General features: G+C 39.5%; 1 protein-coding gene across 4 annotated transcripts in view; it reads right to left on the reverse strand.

The window, feature by feature from the left end:
- MACROD2 (mono-ADP ribosylhydrolase 2) overlaps positions 1-18,207 on the reverse strand; it is a 1,226,284-nt gene that overhangs the window by 77,416 nt on the left and 1,130,661 nt on the right. For all 4 annotated transcript variants that reach the window (XM_067565284.1, XM_067565283.1, XM_067565286.1 and 1 more), the window contains one exon: positions 15,026-15,109. In XM_067565284.1, coding sequence (XP_067421385.1) covers positions 15,026-15,109 — 84 coding nt within the window. The remainder of the gene's footprint in view (positions 1-15,025; positions 15,110-18,207) is intronic.

The following is an 18,207-nucleotide window of genomic DNA, read 5'->3' on the forward strand; positions in this document are numbered from 1 at the left end:
TATTATATTATTGCTGTCATGTTCAAATATATACACATAATGTACCATAAACACAAGGCCTGATCCACAGCCCCCCTGAAATCAATGGAAATAGATCAGTAATCAATTTTTTAAAAATTATTTAGGAGCAGAATTGATTGGGAATTTTTCAATGAAACAGTTTTTCATTAGAACATAAGAACAGCCATATTAGGTCAGTCCAATGGTCCATCTAGCCCTGTATCCAGTCTTCCAACAGTGGCCAGTGCCAGGTGCTTCAGGGGGAATGAACAGAACAGAGCAATTTATCAAGTGATCCATCCCGTGTCATCTAGTCCCAGCTTCTGGCAACCAGAGGCTTAGGGACAACCAGAGCATAGGGCTGTATCTTTTCCATCTTGCCTAACAGCCATTGATGGACCTAGCCTCCATGAACTTATCTAATTCTTTTTTTAACTCAGTTTTACTTTTAGCCTTCACAGCATCCCCCGGCAATGAGTTTCACACGTTGACAGTGTGTGTGTTGTGTGAAGAAGTACTTCCTAATGTTTTAAAACTGCTGCCTATTAATTTCATTGGGTGACCCCTGGTTCTTGTGTTATGTGAAGGGGTAAAAAACACATCCTTATTCACTTTCCCCAAACCAAATGATTTTATAGACCTCTATCATGTTCCCCCTTAATTGTCTCTTTGAACAGATGAAGTCTTTCTAAGCTCTCCTCATATGGAAGTTGTTCCACACTCCCTATTAGTTTTGTTGCCCTTCCCTGTACCTTTTCCATTTCTAATATATCTTTTTTGAAATGGGGCAACATCTGCTCACAGAATTCAAGGTTTGGGTGTACCATGGATTTATTTACTGGCATTATATTTACTGTCTTATTAGCTATCCCGTTCCTAATAGTTCCTAATATTGTTAGCTTTTTTGACTAACAATGCTGCACATTGAGCAGATGTTTTCAGGTAACTATCCACGATGACTCCAAGATTTCTCTCAAGTTGTAACAACTAATTTAGATCCCATCATTTTGTATGTATAGTTGGGATTATTTTTTCCAATGTGCATTACTTTGCATTTATCAACATTGAATTTCATCTCCTATTTTGTTGCCCAGCCACCCAGTTTTGTGAGACCCCTTTGCAGTTCTTCTCAGTCAGCTTTGGACTTAACTAACTTGAGTAATTTTATATCACCTGAAAACTTTGCCACCTCACTGTTTACCCCTTTTTCCAGATCATTTATGAGTATGTTGAACAGCACCAGTCCTGGTACGGATCCCTGGGGCACCCCACTGTTTACATCTCTCCATTCTGAAAACTGACCATTTTATTTCTATCCTTTATTTCCTGTCTTTCAACCACTTACTGATCTATGAGAGGTTGCTTAGTTTCCTCAAAAGCCTTTGGTGAGAGACCTTGTCAAAGGCTTTCTGAAAATCTAAGTGCACTATATCCAGTGGATCACCCTTGTCTATATGACACCCTCAAAGAATTCTAATAGATTTGTGAGGCATGATTTCCCTTTACAAAAGTCAAGTTGACTCCTCCCCAACAAATCATGTTCATCTATGTGTCTGATAATTCTGTTCTTTATTATAGTTTTAATTAATTTGCCTGATGATTGAAGTTTGGCTTACTGGCCTGTAATTGCCAGGGTTGTCTCTGGAGACTTTTTTTTTTTAATTGGCATTATATTAGCTATCCTCTAGTCATCTGGAATAGCAGCTGATTTAAGCAATAGGATATATACCACAGTTAGCAGTTCTGCAATTTCATATTTAAATTCCTTCAGAACTCTTGGGTAAATATCATCTGGTCCAGGTGACTTACTACTAATCACTTATTACTTATCAATTTCTTCCAAAACCTAAATCAAGGTGTTGTTAGCAAAACCTCAATCTGGGACAGTTCCTCAGATTCACCACCTATAACAAATGGCTCAGGTATGGAAAGTGAAGATGCAGAGAATTAATTTAGTTTCTCCACAATGGCCTTGTTTTCCTTGAGTGCTTCTTTATCACTTCCTTTAGTGACCCCACTGATTGTTTGGCAGGCTTCCTGCTTCTGATGTACTTTTAAAAATGTGTTGTTTTTGTGTCTTTTTCTAGTTCCTCTTCAAATTCTTTTTTGGCCTGGCTAATTACACTTTTACACTTGACTTGCCAGAGTTTATGCTCTTTTCTAATTTCCTCAGTAGGATGTGACTTTCAATTTTTAAAGGATTCCTTTTTACCTCTAATCACGTCATTTATTCTCTTGTTTAGCCATGGCGGAATTATTTTTTTTGGTCCTCTTAATTTTTTTTAATTGGGGGTATATATTTAATTTGAGCTTCTATTATATTTTTTTAAAAAGTTTCTATGCAGCTTGCAGGCATTTTACTCTTGTGACTGTTCCTTTTAATGACAGTTTACTCATTTTTGTGTAGCTCTCCTTCTTTGAAGATAAAGGTTTACTGTGGTCGGCTTCTTTGATATGCCCCCCCACATCCCCCAGGATAAAAAATGCCCATTTGTTGAACCCAAAACTTTTCCTCAGAGGTATATGAATTAAAAGTTAACTTTGCTATGTTAACATGAACTAGGGAACTTTTAGGCTATATCTACACTTATGGAGGCATGTAGAGCACGGCCATTACACATTGTACCCTATAGATATATGCTACGTAAGCTATAGACGCAAGTTAAGGAAGTAAAGCAATAAGCCAATGGACCTCAGGCCTGTAAGACAATAGCTTAGCTAAACAAGGCATAAGGCCCCAATGCCTTAGCGTATGCAGTTAACCAGGAGTAACCTAGATGATGATATGCTCTCACAAGATAGAATGCTGTAATGACTAAATTAGCGACAGGTAACCACAAGATGCTAGTTTATAGCAGTTTAGGATATTTTAAGTTAGGGACATCAGCAGATGTCTGTTCACAAGAGTGTCAGAGTAACTAATTGACATATATGCTAATAAGCTTGGAGTAAAAGGCCTAGTAACCTATGGGAGAAGGGCACCACAACATTAGTAGGGTGAAGAAATACAAATAAGGAAAAAGGGATGAAACCCCTACTAAATAATATGCATTAGTGACATCAACATAACACATTATAAAATTTATATCCTGGCCTCTGTGACTTGGAAGATGTAACTCTTGGGAGATGCCAGGAGGATGAGGACCACTGGTTATGATCATGATGGTAAAGATGATGATGAGTATGACTAACATTTTGGGTCCCTTTGCAAGGGATGGTGTGAGTATATAGATGCTCAGATGCACTTTTTGTTTTAACTCTATCTACCTTGCTGGGTTGGCGTGTTTGTAACTTTGCTAGCTATGTTAGGAAAAACCTTCTGTATCTTTAATAGTTTTATTAAGTGTGAGTGTTGCAACTGTGCATGTCAGGATTCCCAACTAAACTTTAATAATACTTGCCTGCTCTTGGAAAAGAACCTACCAAAGCTCAGTGTGCTACTTGGGAATTCTTAAGTAATCAACATAATCAATACAGAACCAATTGATCAAGCAACAGCGTGTAGCTACACACTGCAGTGAAAGGCAGGCTGTGTCTATGCTTGTCCCTGTGGTGTGTAACTACATGGTGCAGTGAAAGGCTCTAGCGGTGGGGAGGCAGTGGGGAAAGTGTCCTGGAGCTCCCTACTGCAGAGCCTATCACTATGGCAGAAGGTTCCGGCAGTGGGACACTACAAAACTAAGAATAGCAGTGTAGATGTGGGAGTCACTGCTTGGGCATACAAAGAGCCATGGAGAGTCCATACACTGGGTGTTCAGCATGAAGAGCACTCAACTCACCTTAGCCATGTCTCACTGTCTACACTGCTGTTTATACCCATGCTGCTCCAAGTATAGATATAGCTTTAGTGTGCACCAGCAGGGTCTACATGGGCCATTTAGTGTGGACCACATTGGTGTGCTTTGGAATTTTCACCCCTCCTGTACACATTGCCACATTGTGTAAACAAGCCACTTTTGAAAATTAGATTTAGGTGCTTTGAAATTGTTTACTGCAGGTCCACAGTGGGCCAGATTCAACCCTGATGTCACCCCCTATACTTCAGTGCAATTATGCCAGGGATGACATTGGCACATTACATTTAACATATATACCTTGTCATAACATAAAAAAACAAAACACATGGCTAGTGTCATAGAGGAATGGGAGGAGGTAAAGCCGAAAAAATGGGCAGGAAAGAAAGACAAATACAAAATGGAAATACTAAGTAGCACTTAAACTTTTGACAAACATTTTTAACACATTTCTGATGAGTTTCTTACATTGAGCATCTTTTCTTGATGCGGTGCCTTTTGTAATTACTGCTCTCCATCAAAACTGGGAGTGGAGCAAACGGAAAGGTTTTAAATCGTGTACGTAGGAGACAAAGAGGCAAAAACATATTTCAGAAGGGTAGCAGCTATCTCTTCCCCATATTTGTACTGACTCTCTCTCTCTTTCCCCAGTAGTAAAGGCAAGGGCTAATATATTTCCCATGAGTCATCTCTAAGACACTCTGAATAATAAAATATATTTTTCTTTGGATGGTCTCTGAGATATCTGCCATCCTTCTCTTTCCATTACAACAGCAGTTGGCAATTATATTTCCTTTAGATGACAACTGTCCTCAGAATATCTACTTTTCCATTATGCTAGTAATTGAGTAGCAATCTGTCACTCAATCCAAAAATGACAGAAAAAGTGGTGTGCGACATTTTGTGCTATTTTAGGCCAGTAAATGTAAATGGTTTTGAGCCACATCAAAAGACAAACGGGAACATCTGTTTCTTTTCCCACAGAATGGCAGGCAGTCAAAAAACCAGGAGTACATGAATTACAGTAGCACAATATGGACAAAACAAACACATCAGTCACTAAAGTATAGACTTTTGGCAGTGTATTTTTGTTTTCTCTTGCCAAACTGGCTACTGATTGGAAGGAGCTTACTCTCTTGTCTCATTCATTTCTTTGATGACAGTAAGGAAATTCTAAAAATGATACACGCCTTCATTTTGTATCTGGTAATAATCAGATTAGCTAATGACTAATAAGCAGGAAAAGTAAGAAACAATAACAAACTAAAACTAGTAAATATGAAAATCTGCAAGTGTCTGCCCACTTTGTGCTAAAGAGAGATATTTCGTATGCAGGTTCATATGCCAGCTGTAAAAGCATCCCCAAAATGAAGCTGCTGAGACAATAATAACCAGAAGTCATAAGAGAGAGGGATGAAACAAGAACGCTAGGAAAAAAACAGGAGATAATCTCACAACTGGAGCATGAGAGAGATTTTAGCATTTTCCATTTTCTCTGTAATTGCTCTCTGGAGAATGGATTGCTACACCATTTACTGTTCTAGTTCAAACAGAAATTAATTCAGGGAAGTCCTCTGGTCTGTGTTATGCTGGAGGGCAGACTAGTTGATCACACACTAGATGATCACAATTGTCTATTCTGACTTCAAAAAAATCTATGAATCTAAGGGTGTCAGAATCTAACCCTAAAACATCAGCGGAAGAGCTGGAATATTTTTTCCAGGGAAACACAGAATATCAAAGATTCAAAATTGTACCACATTTTTAGTCAAAGGGCTACATTCTGGTTGACCAGTGAAAGTGGTGTTGACTCTACCCTCCAAAGAGGATAATAAATGCCCTGCAAAAGCAGCATTTATACTGCACATATTTTGGCAGCAAACAGTCTGAGAAATGCTTCTTCTACACAATCTGTTCCTTCTTAGAATAGAAACAGAGCAGAATCCATTGCAACCCTTTAGTACATTGTTCCAGTGGTTCATCACCCTTATTGGTAAAAATTGCACAGAGGGCCACTGCCTCAGGGTCATATCTTGCTTGTAATAGCCACACGTGTACATGTGGACCACATCTCTGACCTCTGGGGCACACCATATGATGCCCCTCTCTGACTCCTGTCATGGAAGTCCTGTATTTGTTTTCTCTGGTCCTCCAACCAGAAATGGCATGGCCATCTTCTAATCCATGCTTGGTAGTCACTGGGCCCTGTTTTGTTGGAGAAGATGTATATGCAAGATAATCCAGGATTTGGTCCATAAGGAAAAACAGGATTATTATTGATTTTTTAACATAACTAATAATAATAATAATAATATTATAAAGGTCCTCCTGAGCTAATGAAGGAGAATAAATTCAAGGGTAAATTAAAAACATAGGCTCCAATCCTGCAAACACTTATACCTATGCTTAATTCCCTATTGACTTCAGTAGGACTACTTACATGCAACAAGATATGCATAAATGTTTGGATCAAGATCAGCACCTCAGGCAATATTTCATTTCACAGTATCCCAGTGGCAAAAGTATATCAAAATTAAAACAAAAACCACACACAAACCCCATTATTACAAACCTACAAATGCATTAAAATAAAATCATTAGGGTGGTGGCCTAAGGTTACTGAACATTTTCAATCTGCATTTTAATTTCCTTAATTAAATTATGATTTAGGTCAGTTTTAATCACCACTTGTGTATAAGCCTATGGGGTAAACTTGAACATGGGGTTAAGAAAGAATTAGCTCCAGTTATTGTTTAATGGAGTTATGAGACTTATTCCCTGCTCACTGTTCTAACAATTTACCTCAGTGCAGAGATAGGATTTAACACTCTGCTATTAGTTTGCCATGCCAGCTAAGTACAGACTAAGTTACTTTTTCATTTGCCTGCAGCACTTTAGTCAGCAAACGCAAGGTGCTGTGGGGAAGGAGGAGAGAACAGTCTAGTGCAGGAGGGTTAGCTCAAAGATTAAAAATAGCTCTGATAATGTAATGTACTTTATATATTCAAGCATTAAGCAAACATTAAGGGATTGATCTGAAGGCCACTGAAGTCATGGGGAGGTCTCCCGTTGATTTCACTGGGCTTTGGATCAGGCTTTGAGTAACTGAGCCTGACAACAGCCTTGTGAGCTAAGCAAATGTTAGGTCAGGTAGGATGATCCACTAGACAAGTCACAAGGTTGGTACTCAGGAGAGATGACTTGTGGGGTCTATTCTCAGCTTTGCCACTGACCCTGAGTAAGTCACTGGGACCAATTTTTTCAAAAAGTGCCCTAAGCTTGAGTGTCTCGGCAGAGGTAACGCACGGGGGGAGGGCACGTGTGGTCATGTGCCCCTCCCCTCAGATTGGAATGCTTATGGAGGTGAACAGCGATGCCAGCCCCGCATGGTGGAGCTTGGGGAGAAAGTGCCACCTCCACACCCCGACTCAGCTCAGTGGTGAGCGCTGCTTCTCGGCTTATCCAGAGTCCGAGCTCCAGCACAACTGGGCTCCATCCTGGTTATTAGTGGCAAACGCTCTCACCTGCTGTGTGGCGTCCCCTGCCCACCCCTCCAGCCTCTGCTCGCCTGGCCCTGCTTTGCCAGGAGAGGGGCGGTATCTGCAGGCAGGGCCTGGCACTGCATGCACGGAAATGCCATCTGCAGACACATGGTGCACTTTTGACCTAAACTTGGTCACAGTTTCACCGCTGTGGGGCCAGCTGAGAACCAAGGCCCCATTGGGAGCAAAGGTGGGGGAGGGAGAACGGGGCCTCACGGGGGCGCTAGAAAGTGATGGGGGAGAGCAGGGCAAATGGTTGGGAACGTGCCCATCCTTCCCTGGCCTCTCTGACAGCCACCCTGCAGAGGCGACACATGGGGCAGTCGCATGCCCCCCACAACCTTTAAATCGTTCCCCTCACTATCACCAGTTACACATTGATTCTGGGTCTTGGTTTATGGTGATCAGGGTTCACACATCTAAAGCTTGATTTTCAGAGGTGCTGAGCGCCCAAGCTTCCATTCACATTAACTGAAATTCTGGGCGTTCGGCACACATGAAAATCAAGCAATAGGTGTCTCATGCTGGGCACTCAGAAACTGAGGCACTCAAAATTAGCAGACACTTTTGATAATTTAGGCCTTCACCTCAGCACCTCATGTTTTCCTCAGTTGGATGATGGTAATAATAATAATAATAATAATAATAATAATACAAGGCTTTGTCAAAGCACTTAAAATCTAAAATAGTGGTGTGCAATGTGTTATTACTGCCATCTCAAGTTCACAAATAGAGGAACTAAGCTCCCTCCTCCTCCCACCCCAAAAAAAGGTCATGTGACTTGATCAAGGGTAAACAGCAAAGCAATGACAGCTGGGAATAGAACTCAAGCAATCCTGATTCCCAATGCACTGTGTCCATACTTCTAGGTAATGCTGCCTCTGATTGACTGGTTGGTGGGTAAATAGATATAGTTCAGTTCAGAAACAATGAGGATTATTTCTTCAGGATCAGGGTTTTTACATTGATTTTGTATTGATTTTTCATATATATGTAATACAATGTATTTTTGTGATGAAGTCATTAATATATTGTTAACAATGTCCTGCTAATAAGCAGAACACAGTGTGTAGGTTTTTTTTCTCAGAATCACGGCCAAATAAAGCCTCCAGTGACATATTATGATTGCTCATATACAGTGCATGCAAGTATGTGGGTGCAGGGGTGTAACAGGAAGAGAAGGTCAGAGAAAGCAATGTATGAGATTAGATATGCTGAATACAACATAACCTACTTAATTAAACACACACACACACACACACAGAGCGAGACCTTCTTCACTAAATGTATATATTACTCCTTTGTTGTGTTAAAATTCCATAGACAGTGGGGCCAGTGTTGCCACTCTGCACTGAGTTTGAACAATCATGGTGGATTATTGTTATTCACATAATGGATAAAAATGTGAAATGAGTTCCTTGATAGATGAGTACCCTGGAGGAACCTTGGCATGTCACTGTATATAATTCTTCCTTGACAACATTACATTAGTCACTTTAGGGACTTAGTACTTTGCACCTTATACCATCTCAATAGTGGGAAAATCTATTTAAAAATTATTTATAGTGAAAACAGTACTCTCAGCTGTTTACCTGATAACAGGTGTATATAAAATTGTATGAAAAACCCAAGAGGGTATTCAAAAGAGATATAGGAGGACTGTTCAGGCCCAGCAACATAGATTAAAATAGGATGCATTTTCAAAACTGTATTAGGCTTTGCATTGCAGCTCTGTGTGATGCAGCAATTTAATGAAATGCTAGTAGCCACCGAAACACAATGAAGAATCTTTCAAGAAGTGTTCACTTTAGAAGCAGGAAAAAAAGTAGAAGATGCTGTCAATGTTTTTTGCTAGCCAAGTGGAAACCAATCATCTGATAGCCGTAGTGTTGTAATCAGTCAAGACAGATGGCAGACTTCAAAATAAAAATGAAGTAACAAGTTCTCAGAGTAGAAAGGGGTTAATAGCATCCCTTTAAATATAACTATTCTACATTAAGGAGAAATGTTTCACAGCCACGTTTTCTGCTTTGTATTCCCAAAAGAACTTCTTCTATGGTACTTTATCTTAATTTAAAATATTCTTTTCAGTGGATACATGCAACACACTGTATTTAGCATATTTAATACATCACGACTGTAGTTCAGGTTTATAGCTGAACATTATTGCCCTGTAGGGTATGACAGACAAATACAATTGACACTTTTCAACTCAAAGGGAAAAACAATTATTCTCTACACATTTTTAGGACACCCTGAAACTTGGACAGAAGGGGAATGAGAAAGACTAATTAATGTTGGGTCCATATTTTAAGAAGGAGGGAGATTGCCAACTGGGTGTAGAATTGGAAGACATTAAAGGATGTGTTTAACAGAGTTAACGATCACCCATGTCTTTCTCTTGGAGTCTAGTAAGTATCAATAGTTCTTAGATGGACTTTAAGGCCAAGATTCAACAAAGCCCTTAAGTCTCAATTACTTCAAGGACTTAAGCATGTGCTTAAGTATTCTGTTGAATAGGGCTGGGATTATTCACATCTTTAAAGTTAAGCATGCGCTTGAGTGCTTTGCTGAGTCAGAAACTAGGAGAGGAAAAATAAACCAGACTTCACTTCTAACCAGATACAATTCTACAAGATACTAGGAATAAGGCAAATGTGAGTCATTAGTCCCTAATTGAGAGACCACTGACTCTAGCTGTGGGTGTAATAAATGTGATTGTCTCTGGAAAAAACTCTTTTTATAGAAAAATCTGTCTGTTTACCAGATGTCGTGAGGCAAAAGAGCTATCAAAATTAGATGCACTTCAACTCTCAACTTTCTGTATATGCAAAGCAAAAGAGAACACACAGGTGAAACGTACAATTCGCTCTGTCTGAGTGAGGCAAGAACTTCCATCAGTCAGTGAGCCTAGGTCCCTGCCCACTCTTGAACAATATTTCAGTCATATGATGTTAGACTTGAAAGCTAAGAGGTCTATAGTCAGATCACCTCATCAGACCCAGGAACTCTCCTCAACCTAGTGTTTTTAATCTGATTTGTGGCACATCTTGAGTCTTGTGAGTTGGATCATACATCAAACAGTTTTCCTTGTCAGCCAGGTGAAGAGAAAACAGAAAATGTATCCAAGATGCACAATTCCCACAGACAAGCTGCATCCTCACATGGGGGTTAGGCCTCTGTTCAAATTACCATCTCTTGATGCTAACAGTCTGTCCATCTATCAAACAAACAGTATCTAATCTTTCATTTTTCATAAAGCTTATGGAAAAGGCTGCAGCAGGACAACTCTCAGAGCACGGGTGTACCTTCAAATCCACTGTGCAATCAGGATTTTTACCTGGGTATGACACCCAGATGGCTCTTCTTGCATGGGTAATTATCTTCTCCTGGTAATGGAGAAAGATCAGGGGTCCATGATGATACTGCTAGATCTATCTGTTGCCTTTGATACTATAAGATCACGTTGATACATCTAAGGTCCCTGGCAGGAGTGAGTGAGGCTGCTCTTCAGTGGTTTTGCTCTGTTTTTGCTTAGAGATTCCAGATGGAACTGATTAGCAACTGCTCTTCCTCCTTGCCGTCCCAGAAGTATCTATTACTGCACCCTTATTATTCACAGTGTACATAAGTTCATTAGCAGAGCTAGAAAGAAAAAACAGGGAAGTTTTTCTTTTTGCTGTGTGGAAAAGAGAGTGATGGGAGAACCTGACCTGTAATGTGTGTGTGCTGACTGGTGATAGTTATGTAGTAACATGTGTTGTTGTTTTATCAATGTATTTATTTTTGCATTGTGTTTTTAATGGATCAAAAGAGCACCTATAACTTTGGATAGGCATACCTTTAAATGTTAGTTAATTCGAAATATATAAATAAAGTAAAAAACTCCTGTGTCTTTCAGGGTATTTTGATTTTCATTATTTTGGCTGTCTACAATGTCACTTAAAATTTTTTACATTTATTAAGCCACTAAGATAGGAAATACCACTTTTTGCAGTGACAAACTTGTTTTTCATACTTCAGGCTGTTTTAGACTGTCAATCCCTGAGTGCATTTGAGTGACGGTAAAATCAAAATTATGACTGGCTGATTTTACCTCTCAGTGCTTTTGTAATATTATAATACTTCTGGTATGGCAAGGACAGTCGCACATCAGTTCCATGTGGAATTTCTAGGCCAAAACAGAGCAAATATATATATATTTATTAAACAGCAAGTTTGCAAACGCAATACCTGAAATACTGCAGGGAATTCAAGAATAAAGAATGCCCATTCTCTTCCTACACTCCCAAACAACATAGTACACTGCATTATAACACATATACAATGCAATAAATGGCTGATAGAAAAATCTGTCATGCAGTTCACGCTTGCATCTTTCAATGCTTCAGATACATAAAACAATACTTTTAGTAGCATAACAAGAGAGACCATTAATACTTTAGAGGTTCAGTAAAAAATTACTTTCATTAGCATATCAAGCGTATATTTTAGCTTATTAGAAAACAAACTCCCTACATACAGCCATTTATTTGACATTCCTTGATTGGGTATAACAAGAGGGGGTAATAATGTGGGAATCAGTTTCCCATGATCTTCTGGAGAGATTTTAGATGTACTGAAAAGGTACTACTACATTATCTCAAACCAGGGAAGCAGCTGATCACATTGTAGGAAAATATTACTCCAGAGATACCTTTACTAAGCTCAGTGGATTAGTGTTACAGGCTGGGAATGTGTACTGAGGGTGTCAGTAGGTAGTTAAAAGAATAAGCCATGATTTTTCTACCTATTCCCTTCTTTATTTTAAATGGACACAGCAGGACAACATTTTACAGAACTTGAAATTTACAGACTCTTCTTGTGATTTCTATGCTTCATTATTATTATTATTATTGGAGATGCCAGCTTGGGAAAAATAATGTTTTCCTTCTAATGAGTGTGCTGTATATAAATAGAGTTATGCATATGCACAATCCTGGATCATGCCACGTATTCACGGCTTCGTTCATCCACAAGGCTTGCCATAAGATTTATTTTAATTAATTAGAAACAACAGTCTAGGTAGCAATTAGAACATTAGTTTATGGCTAAACTCTGTTCTCAGACAAATGTATGCAAATCCTAGTTACTTAAATTGAAATGGCTCACAGGGTGTTACATTACAATCTGGCCACTTTGTAAGCTTTTAGGAATTCTGTACTAGGGGCCTAAACTACTTGACATCTCCTTTAAACTGAGGCAAAGGTAATTCTTTTGAAATCTGATCCAGACTCTCTCTCTCTCTCTCTGCCCTCCCTCCCCACGGATGCTTTAATTACTTTTTTCCATCACAAGGACTCTTGCGTATAAATTTAGACTTTCAGCCCTATGCATTACAACCTGATTCCTGCCTAAGGAAAAGAGAATTCCATCACCAAATAGATTAAATTTTGCAGCAGTGATTATGCGTTACAGGCTTCTATTCTGCTTCAGCAAAATCCCCGGTACAGCATCAAATTCAAGGAGTCCAAACATTCTACAGTTCCAGGGTAACGTAATCATTCTACTGCTATGCTATTTACTTCATCCTTTCAATGCATTCATTTGTGTTTCGCAAAGTGAACTGTAGGTCATGAAGAAACATTGACAAGAATAGTAAAACTGGAAGGCCTCATCTGGTACAGAACAGAAGTAGTTAAAGGAATATTTTCATCTCTCTTTTCAATGAAAGGGAAAAACGGGTTTACAACATTCAATTTCCTTTTTATTTTTATAGCCTGATACAATGCTAACTTCTCATCACTTTCCAAACAAAAACATACCGTAATATCTATTATTGTTTATCCTCATTAAGTAAAATGACATCAGGTTTCAATTCTCTATGAACTTCCAAGCAGTCAGCTTGTATCCAAATGAATGCATTTATTTTGGCATTGTGACGGTTCTCTCACCTGGACATAAATTGCTACTGCATTTTTAGGTGGCCTCAGTGCATTATTATATGGTTAATGAAAAAGAAGGCCAGTTAAAAAAAGATTTATTGGATCCTCACACCTCCAAAGTGATGACATCCATTGCTTTAAGTACTTGCCACTAATACCCAATCAGGGTGTCAGTGACAGCATGTTATTGGCAGTTACTTAAAGTGAAGGATATTATCATCTTTCTGGGCTTTATAACTCACGCAATACTCCAGACAGAGAACTTTAGGAGCACTCCTCACAGCACTAAGTCACACTGTTGAAGATTGTGGAATAATTGGTTTATGTGGAGAGTGAAACATGTCATCTTGGGAACTTTGGATCAGAGGAATCCCGTGATAAGAAACTATTATGGAAATAAAGGATTAAGGCTCACCATATTAATTACCTCACCATGAGGGCACCCAACAATAAGTAAACATTCTTCTGAGAAGCACATCCCAGAACATGAAAATCTGTATTATAAATCTTTCAATCTTTACAACATGAAGATCTTTAATGGGAAAGCTTGGTGAATGAGAAGTCAGGCCACCTAAATGTATTGCACTTTAATCCAATATTAGAATGGCATCACTTCAGAATCATAGACTGTGGTATTTCTGTTCACATGGACTAACTTCTCCATATAGATTCCAGTTCAGGAACACACCCTATTCAAGAAAGCACACATAAGCATGTGCTTAGAGTTAAGCATTTAGTTAAGTGCTTCGCTGAATAGGAATGGACTTAAGCACTTGCATAATGGCTTTTCTGAATTGGGGAATTGTCTGCATGATTAATGTGTATGTGTGCTAAATTCTCTTCCAGAAAGGGAAAGGAAATATTTTTATAGATAGTGCACTTATCTGAACAGGTAACCCGAAAGGACTGTGATGGAGTATACAGACCCCACACTGGGACAAGAGGGGTTAAAGAACAGTACTGGGCCCAGCTAGCCCCACCCCTCCACCCTGCAGAGCATGCTCCAACTAGAGACAAGATTGAAAAGGAAGCAACCCAGCTCAGAAGGCTGGAGAGGAGTACAAACCTACTCAAAGCTCCTGCCAAAAGGGGCTAGAGACGCCTCCCTGAAGGACTGTATTGCTGAGACTGGCTGAGGCTGACAGATTGGTTTCCTTTTCCTTTTTTTTCCTCTCCCTTATCCTGGACCAGATGTAAAGAGAGGTAGTGGTAGGAAGAGACCCAAGGATGGTAACTCAGAGGGTCCCTCCACCCTGAAGGTCTAACGCTGCTGATCTTTCTAGGACCCTGGGTTAGAGCCCTGTGGACTGGGCGGACTTGGGATCCCCTACCATTGCCCTGTGACTGTGAGCACGCTAACCACTAGGCCTCCCAGCCCATCAAGGACCCTATTACAAAGACAATGACCCATTCATTGGCAATGAACATTACTTTTGGCAACATCAGTTACGCAATGTCAGAGCATATTACAGATATAGACAACCATAACTTCCTATATTACAGGAACAGTAACAAGCAGAACATTATGTGAAAATAGCATTTTTAATTCTGAATCTACATTGACATAAAACATATCTGTATTAGAATTGAATTCCCATGATCCAAAATTATACTAGCAAAGAAAAAAACCACATACGCATAGCCAAGAGAGACACTAGGAATATTTTAAAATGAAAGTACGGTATACTGCATCATTTAAAAATTAAGATCAAACCTTTCTTCCTATAATGAAGAACTGATGAATAAGAACTGTAATACTACTTACCCTCATTATCATCCTTCAGATTCTCAGATTTCTTTGCTTTGCACTTCACAGGAGATGGTGACTGATCTCTTTGTTCCAATCCCTCTGCAAGCACAAAGATGTAGCAAATATATTATTTCAAATATTATTTTATTAAATATTAATATGCAGGTTATTGTAGCGATAAGTACATTTTATCTTAGCATTCCTTTCAAAGCAGAATGCCTACACTTGCATTCTGAAGATTCAACACTGCCCCATATGCTATATTAGTGGCCACAATGGGTGTGTGTCCGTTCAAACTGAACTTTAGCGAACTTTGATATCTCAGCCTTCAATGAAGATCATATTTAAATGATGCATGCCTTCACACTCTTAATCTCTTCAGATCTATAAAGTTTAATAATATTTTAATTTATAACTTTTTAAAGCAATGTGCATCATGCTGTGTTCTGGACTGGTAGAGGAATAAGTTCAAGAATAATGATTTCCATGCTCAGCCCAATTTTGCATTCACTGCTAAAATCCATTAACAAAAGGAATATTGACCTAAAAATTGGCAGTGTGGATGTGGGACAGAGGCTGAAGTTTGATACCGAGTTTGAAGTTAATTAAGAGAGGGTTCCCTGAAATGAGAATGTTCAGAGTTGAAGAAGTCTTCCAATATTTTTCTTCCACTTTTCCATAATACAACAGAAAGAAGGAGAAAGATACAATTTGGTTTGCTGGACTCATTTATAGTAGTTAAGAGCTAGCGTGAAGAGAACTTAAAATTAATTGATTAAGCTTTAAAAATTATGAAGACTTGATATATGAACATCTTACCGTATTTCCATCCTTAGAAGTTTTTAAGGTGTTGCTTGACAAAGCCCTGGCTGGGGTGATGTAGTTGGGGGTTAGTCCTGCTTTGAGCAGGGTTGGGGTTGGACTAGATGACCTTCTGAGGTCCCTTCGAACCCTCATCTTAAATGATTTTATGTGTCTATGTCTAACATTGGAATAAAAGACCAGATGCACGGCCTTGGCTGACCCGGGTCAGTTGTAAAATTGTTGTGTAGACATCCAGGCTCCAGCCCAAGCCCGAACATCTACACAGCAATTTTACTGCCCTGCAAGCCTGAGCCCTGCGAGCCTGAGTCAGCTGACCCGGAACAGCCCCGGGTGTTTAATTGCTGTGTGGACGTATCCAGAATGGCTTGTCACATCTGACAACTTTAATGTAGTGCACCAAATGACTGCTGGAGACCCAGGGACAGACTTTCAAGAGAACTCAGCACCCATAAATGGTTCTAGATGACTCTTGAGACAATCTCCCATTTACGCAACTAACTGAAGAGTCTAGATTTTCCAAAAGGACTCAGCACCCCGCAGCACCTGTTGTTTTCAAGAGGTGCTCAGCCCTTTTGGAAATCTGGTCTCTGTGCTTTTGCTTTAAAAAACAAAACAAAAAATAAAAGTAGTAAGTCTCAAGTTTTTTTCCTTGCAGAGATAGACCCCAAGTGTAAACTGATTGTTAGTGAGGCTTGTTAATAATAAAAAGGAAACTTTTTAGAAACTATTGATACATGTGCACTTTCAACCTAATGTCACCTTACCAGAAGTGTAGTGCTACCTGAATAAACACATCAAGCTTCTCCATCTCACTGTACTAATTTATAGGATGGGAGACCCTATCCTGGGAAGCAGTGACTCTGGAAAAGATTTGGGGGGCATGGTGGATAATCAGCTGAACATGGGCTCCCAGTGGGATGCTGTGGTGAAAAGGGATGATGAGATCCTGGGATGCATAAACAAGGGAATCTTGAGTAGAGAGATTATTTCCCCTCTGTATTTGACACTGGTGCAACTGCTGCTGGCATACTGTGTCCAGTTCTGGACACCACAATTTAAGGATGTTGATAAACTGGAGAGGGTTCAGAGAACAGCCATAATGATTAAAGGATTAGAAAACATGTTTTACAGTGATAGACTCAAGGAACTCAATCTATTTAGCTTAACAAAGAGAAGGTTAAGGGATGACTTGATTATAGTCTGTAAATATCTCCATGGCGAACAAATATTTCTTCAGTCTAGCAGAGAAAGGTAGAACGTGATCCAATGGCTGGAAGTTGAACCTAGACACATTCAGACTGGAAATAAGGCGTAATTTTTTTAAAGCGATGGTAATTAATCACTGGAACAATTTACCAGAGGTCATGTTGGATTCTCCATCACTGGCAATTTTTAAATGAAAATTGGATATTTTTCTAATATATCTGCTCTAGAAAATAGTATGGGGAAATTCTATGGTCTGCGCTTTACAAGAGGTCAGATGAGATGATCACAGTAGTCCTTTCTGGTCTTAGAAGCTGAGAGTCTGTAAATTGTAGGCCACCCAATTTCCACTTCTTGCCAACCTTAAGAAGCTTGTTACCACCCTCCATGACCCCCTGCGCATCACAGGTGGCTTAAGATGCCACAAGGAACTCATGCCACAGGGAATTCAACCCCCATAGCCATGCCCTGAAAAAAATCAGAATCCCTATCTTAATCTTTCCACACACAAAAAAAAGATACAGCTAATCAGTGACCACAAAAACTAGAATGCTTTACTCCTCAATCATAGAAGTGTTTGCCAAATCCCATCTTCTCTACTGCCATACACACCACATAAAAATCACCTATTTTAGACATTCCTGAGTAGGCAAATAGCACTGTGAAGAGACTCATTCCACAGTCCTCATCACAGGCCCAGTTCTGCCAGGTGCTGAGTGTGCTAACCTTCAAACCTCTCACCAATTCACCAATGCCCACATGTAGCATAGGGGTAAGAGAACAAACCTCAAACCAGCAAGCAGCCAGGTTGTGGGGGAAAACTAGCACTTCTTTACCTGTTAGGCATGATTTGGGAAGAGGATTTGCTAGCCCTATGCAATAGCCAGGGATTTGGAGGAGTGTTTACAGGCCCATCTGCCCCTCACCAAGCCTTTGGCCTCACCAAGAAGGCAGGGGAAGGAGAGAAATCTCTCCACCTGCTCCGCTGGGACATTGTTCTTTCTGCAGCATACCGTACTTAAATTTGTCAATAAGACACATCAAATTCTGAGTCAGACTATATTACAGGCAGCCTAAATTACAGGCAGTAGCAGCCCGTAATGCTTGGAACCATTCTAAAATGAAGACTTATATTAAATGCAATTTTAGGGAATAAAAACTAATATTTA

The sequence above is a fragment of the Emydura macquarii genome, unplaced genomic scaffold, assembly GCF_026122565.2.
Source record: "Emydura macquarii macquarii isolate MOO-44397 ecotype Brisbane River unplaced genomic scaffold, CSIRO-AGI_Emac_v2 contig_2676, whole genome shotgun sequence".
Classification (NCBI taxonomy): Eukaryota; Metazoa; Chordata; order Testudines; family Chelidae; genus Emydura; species Emydura macquarii.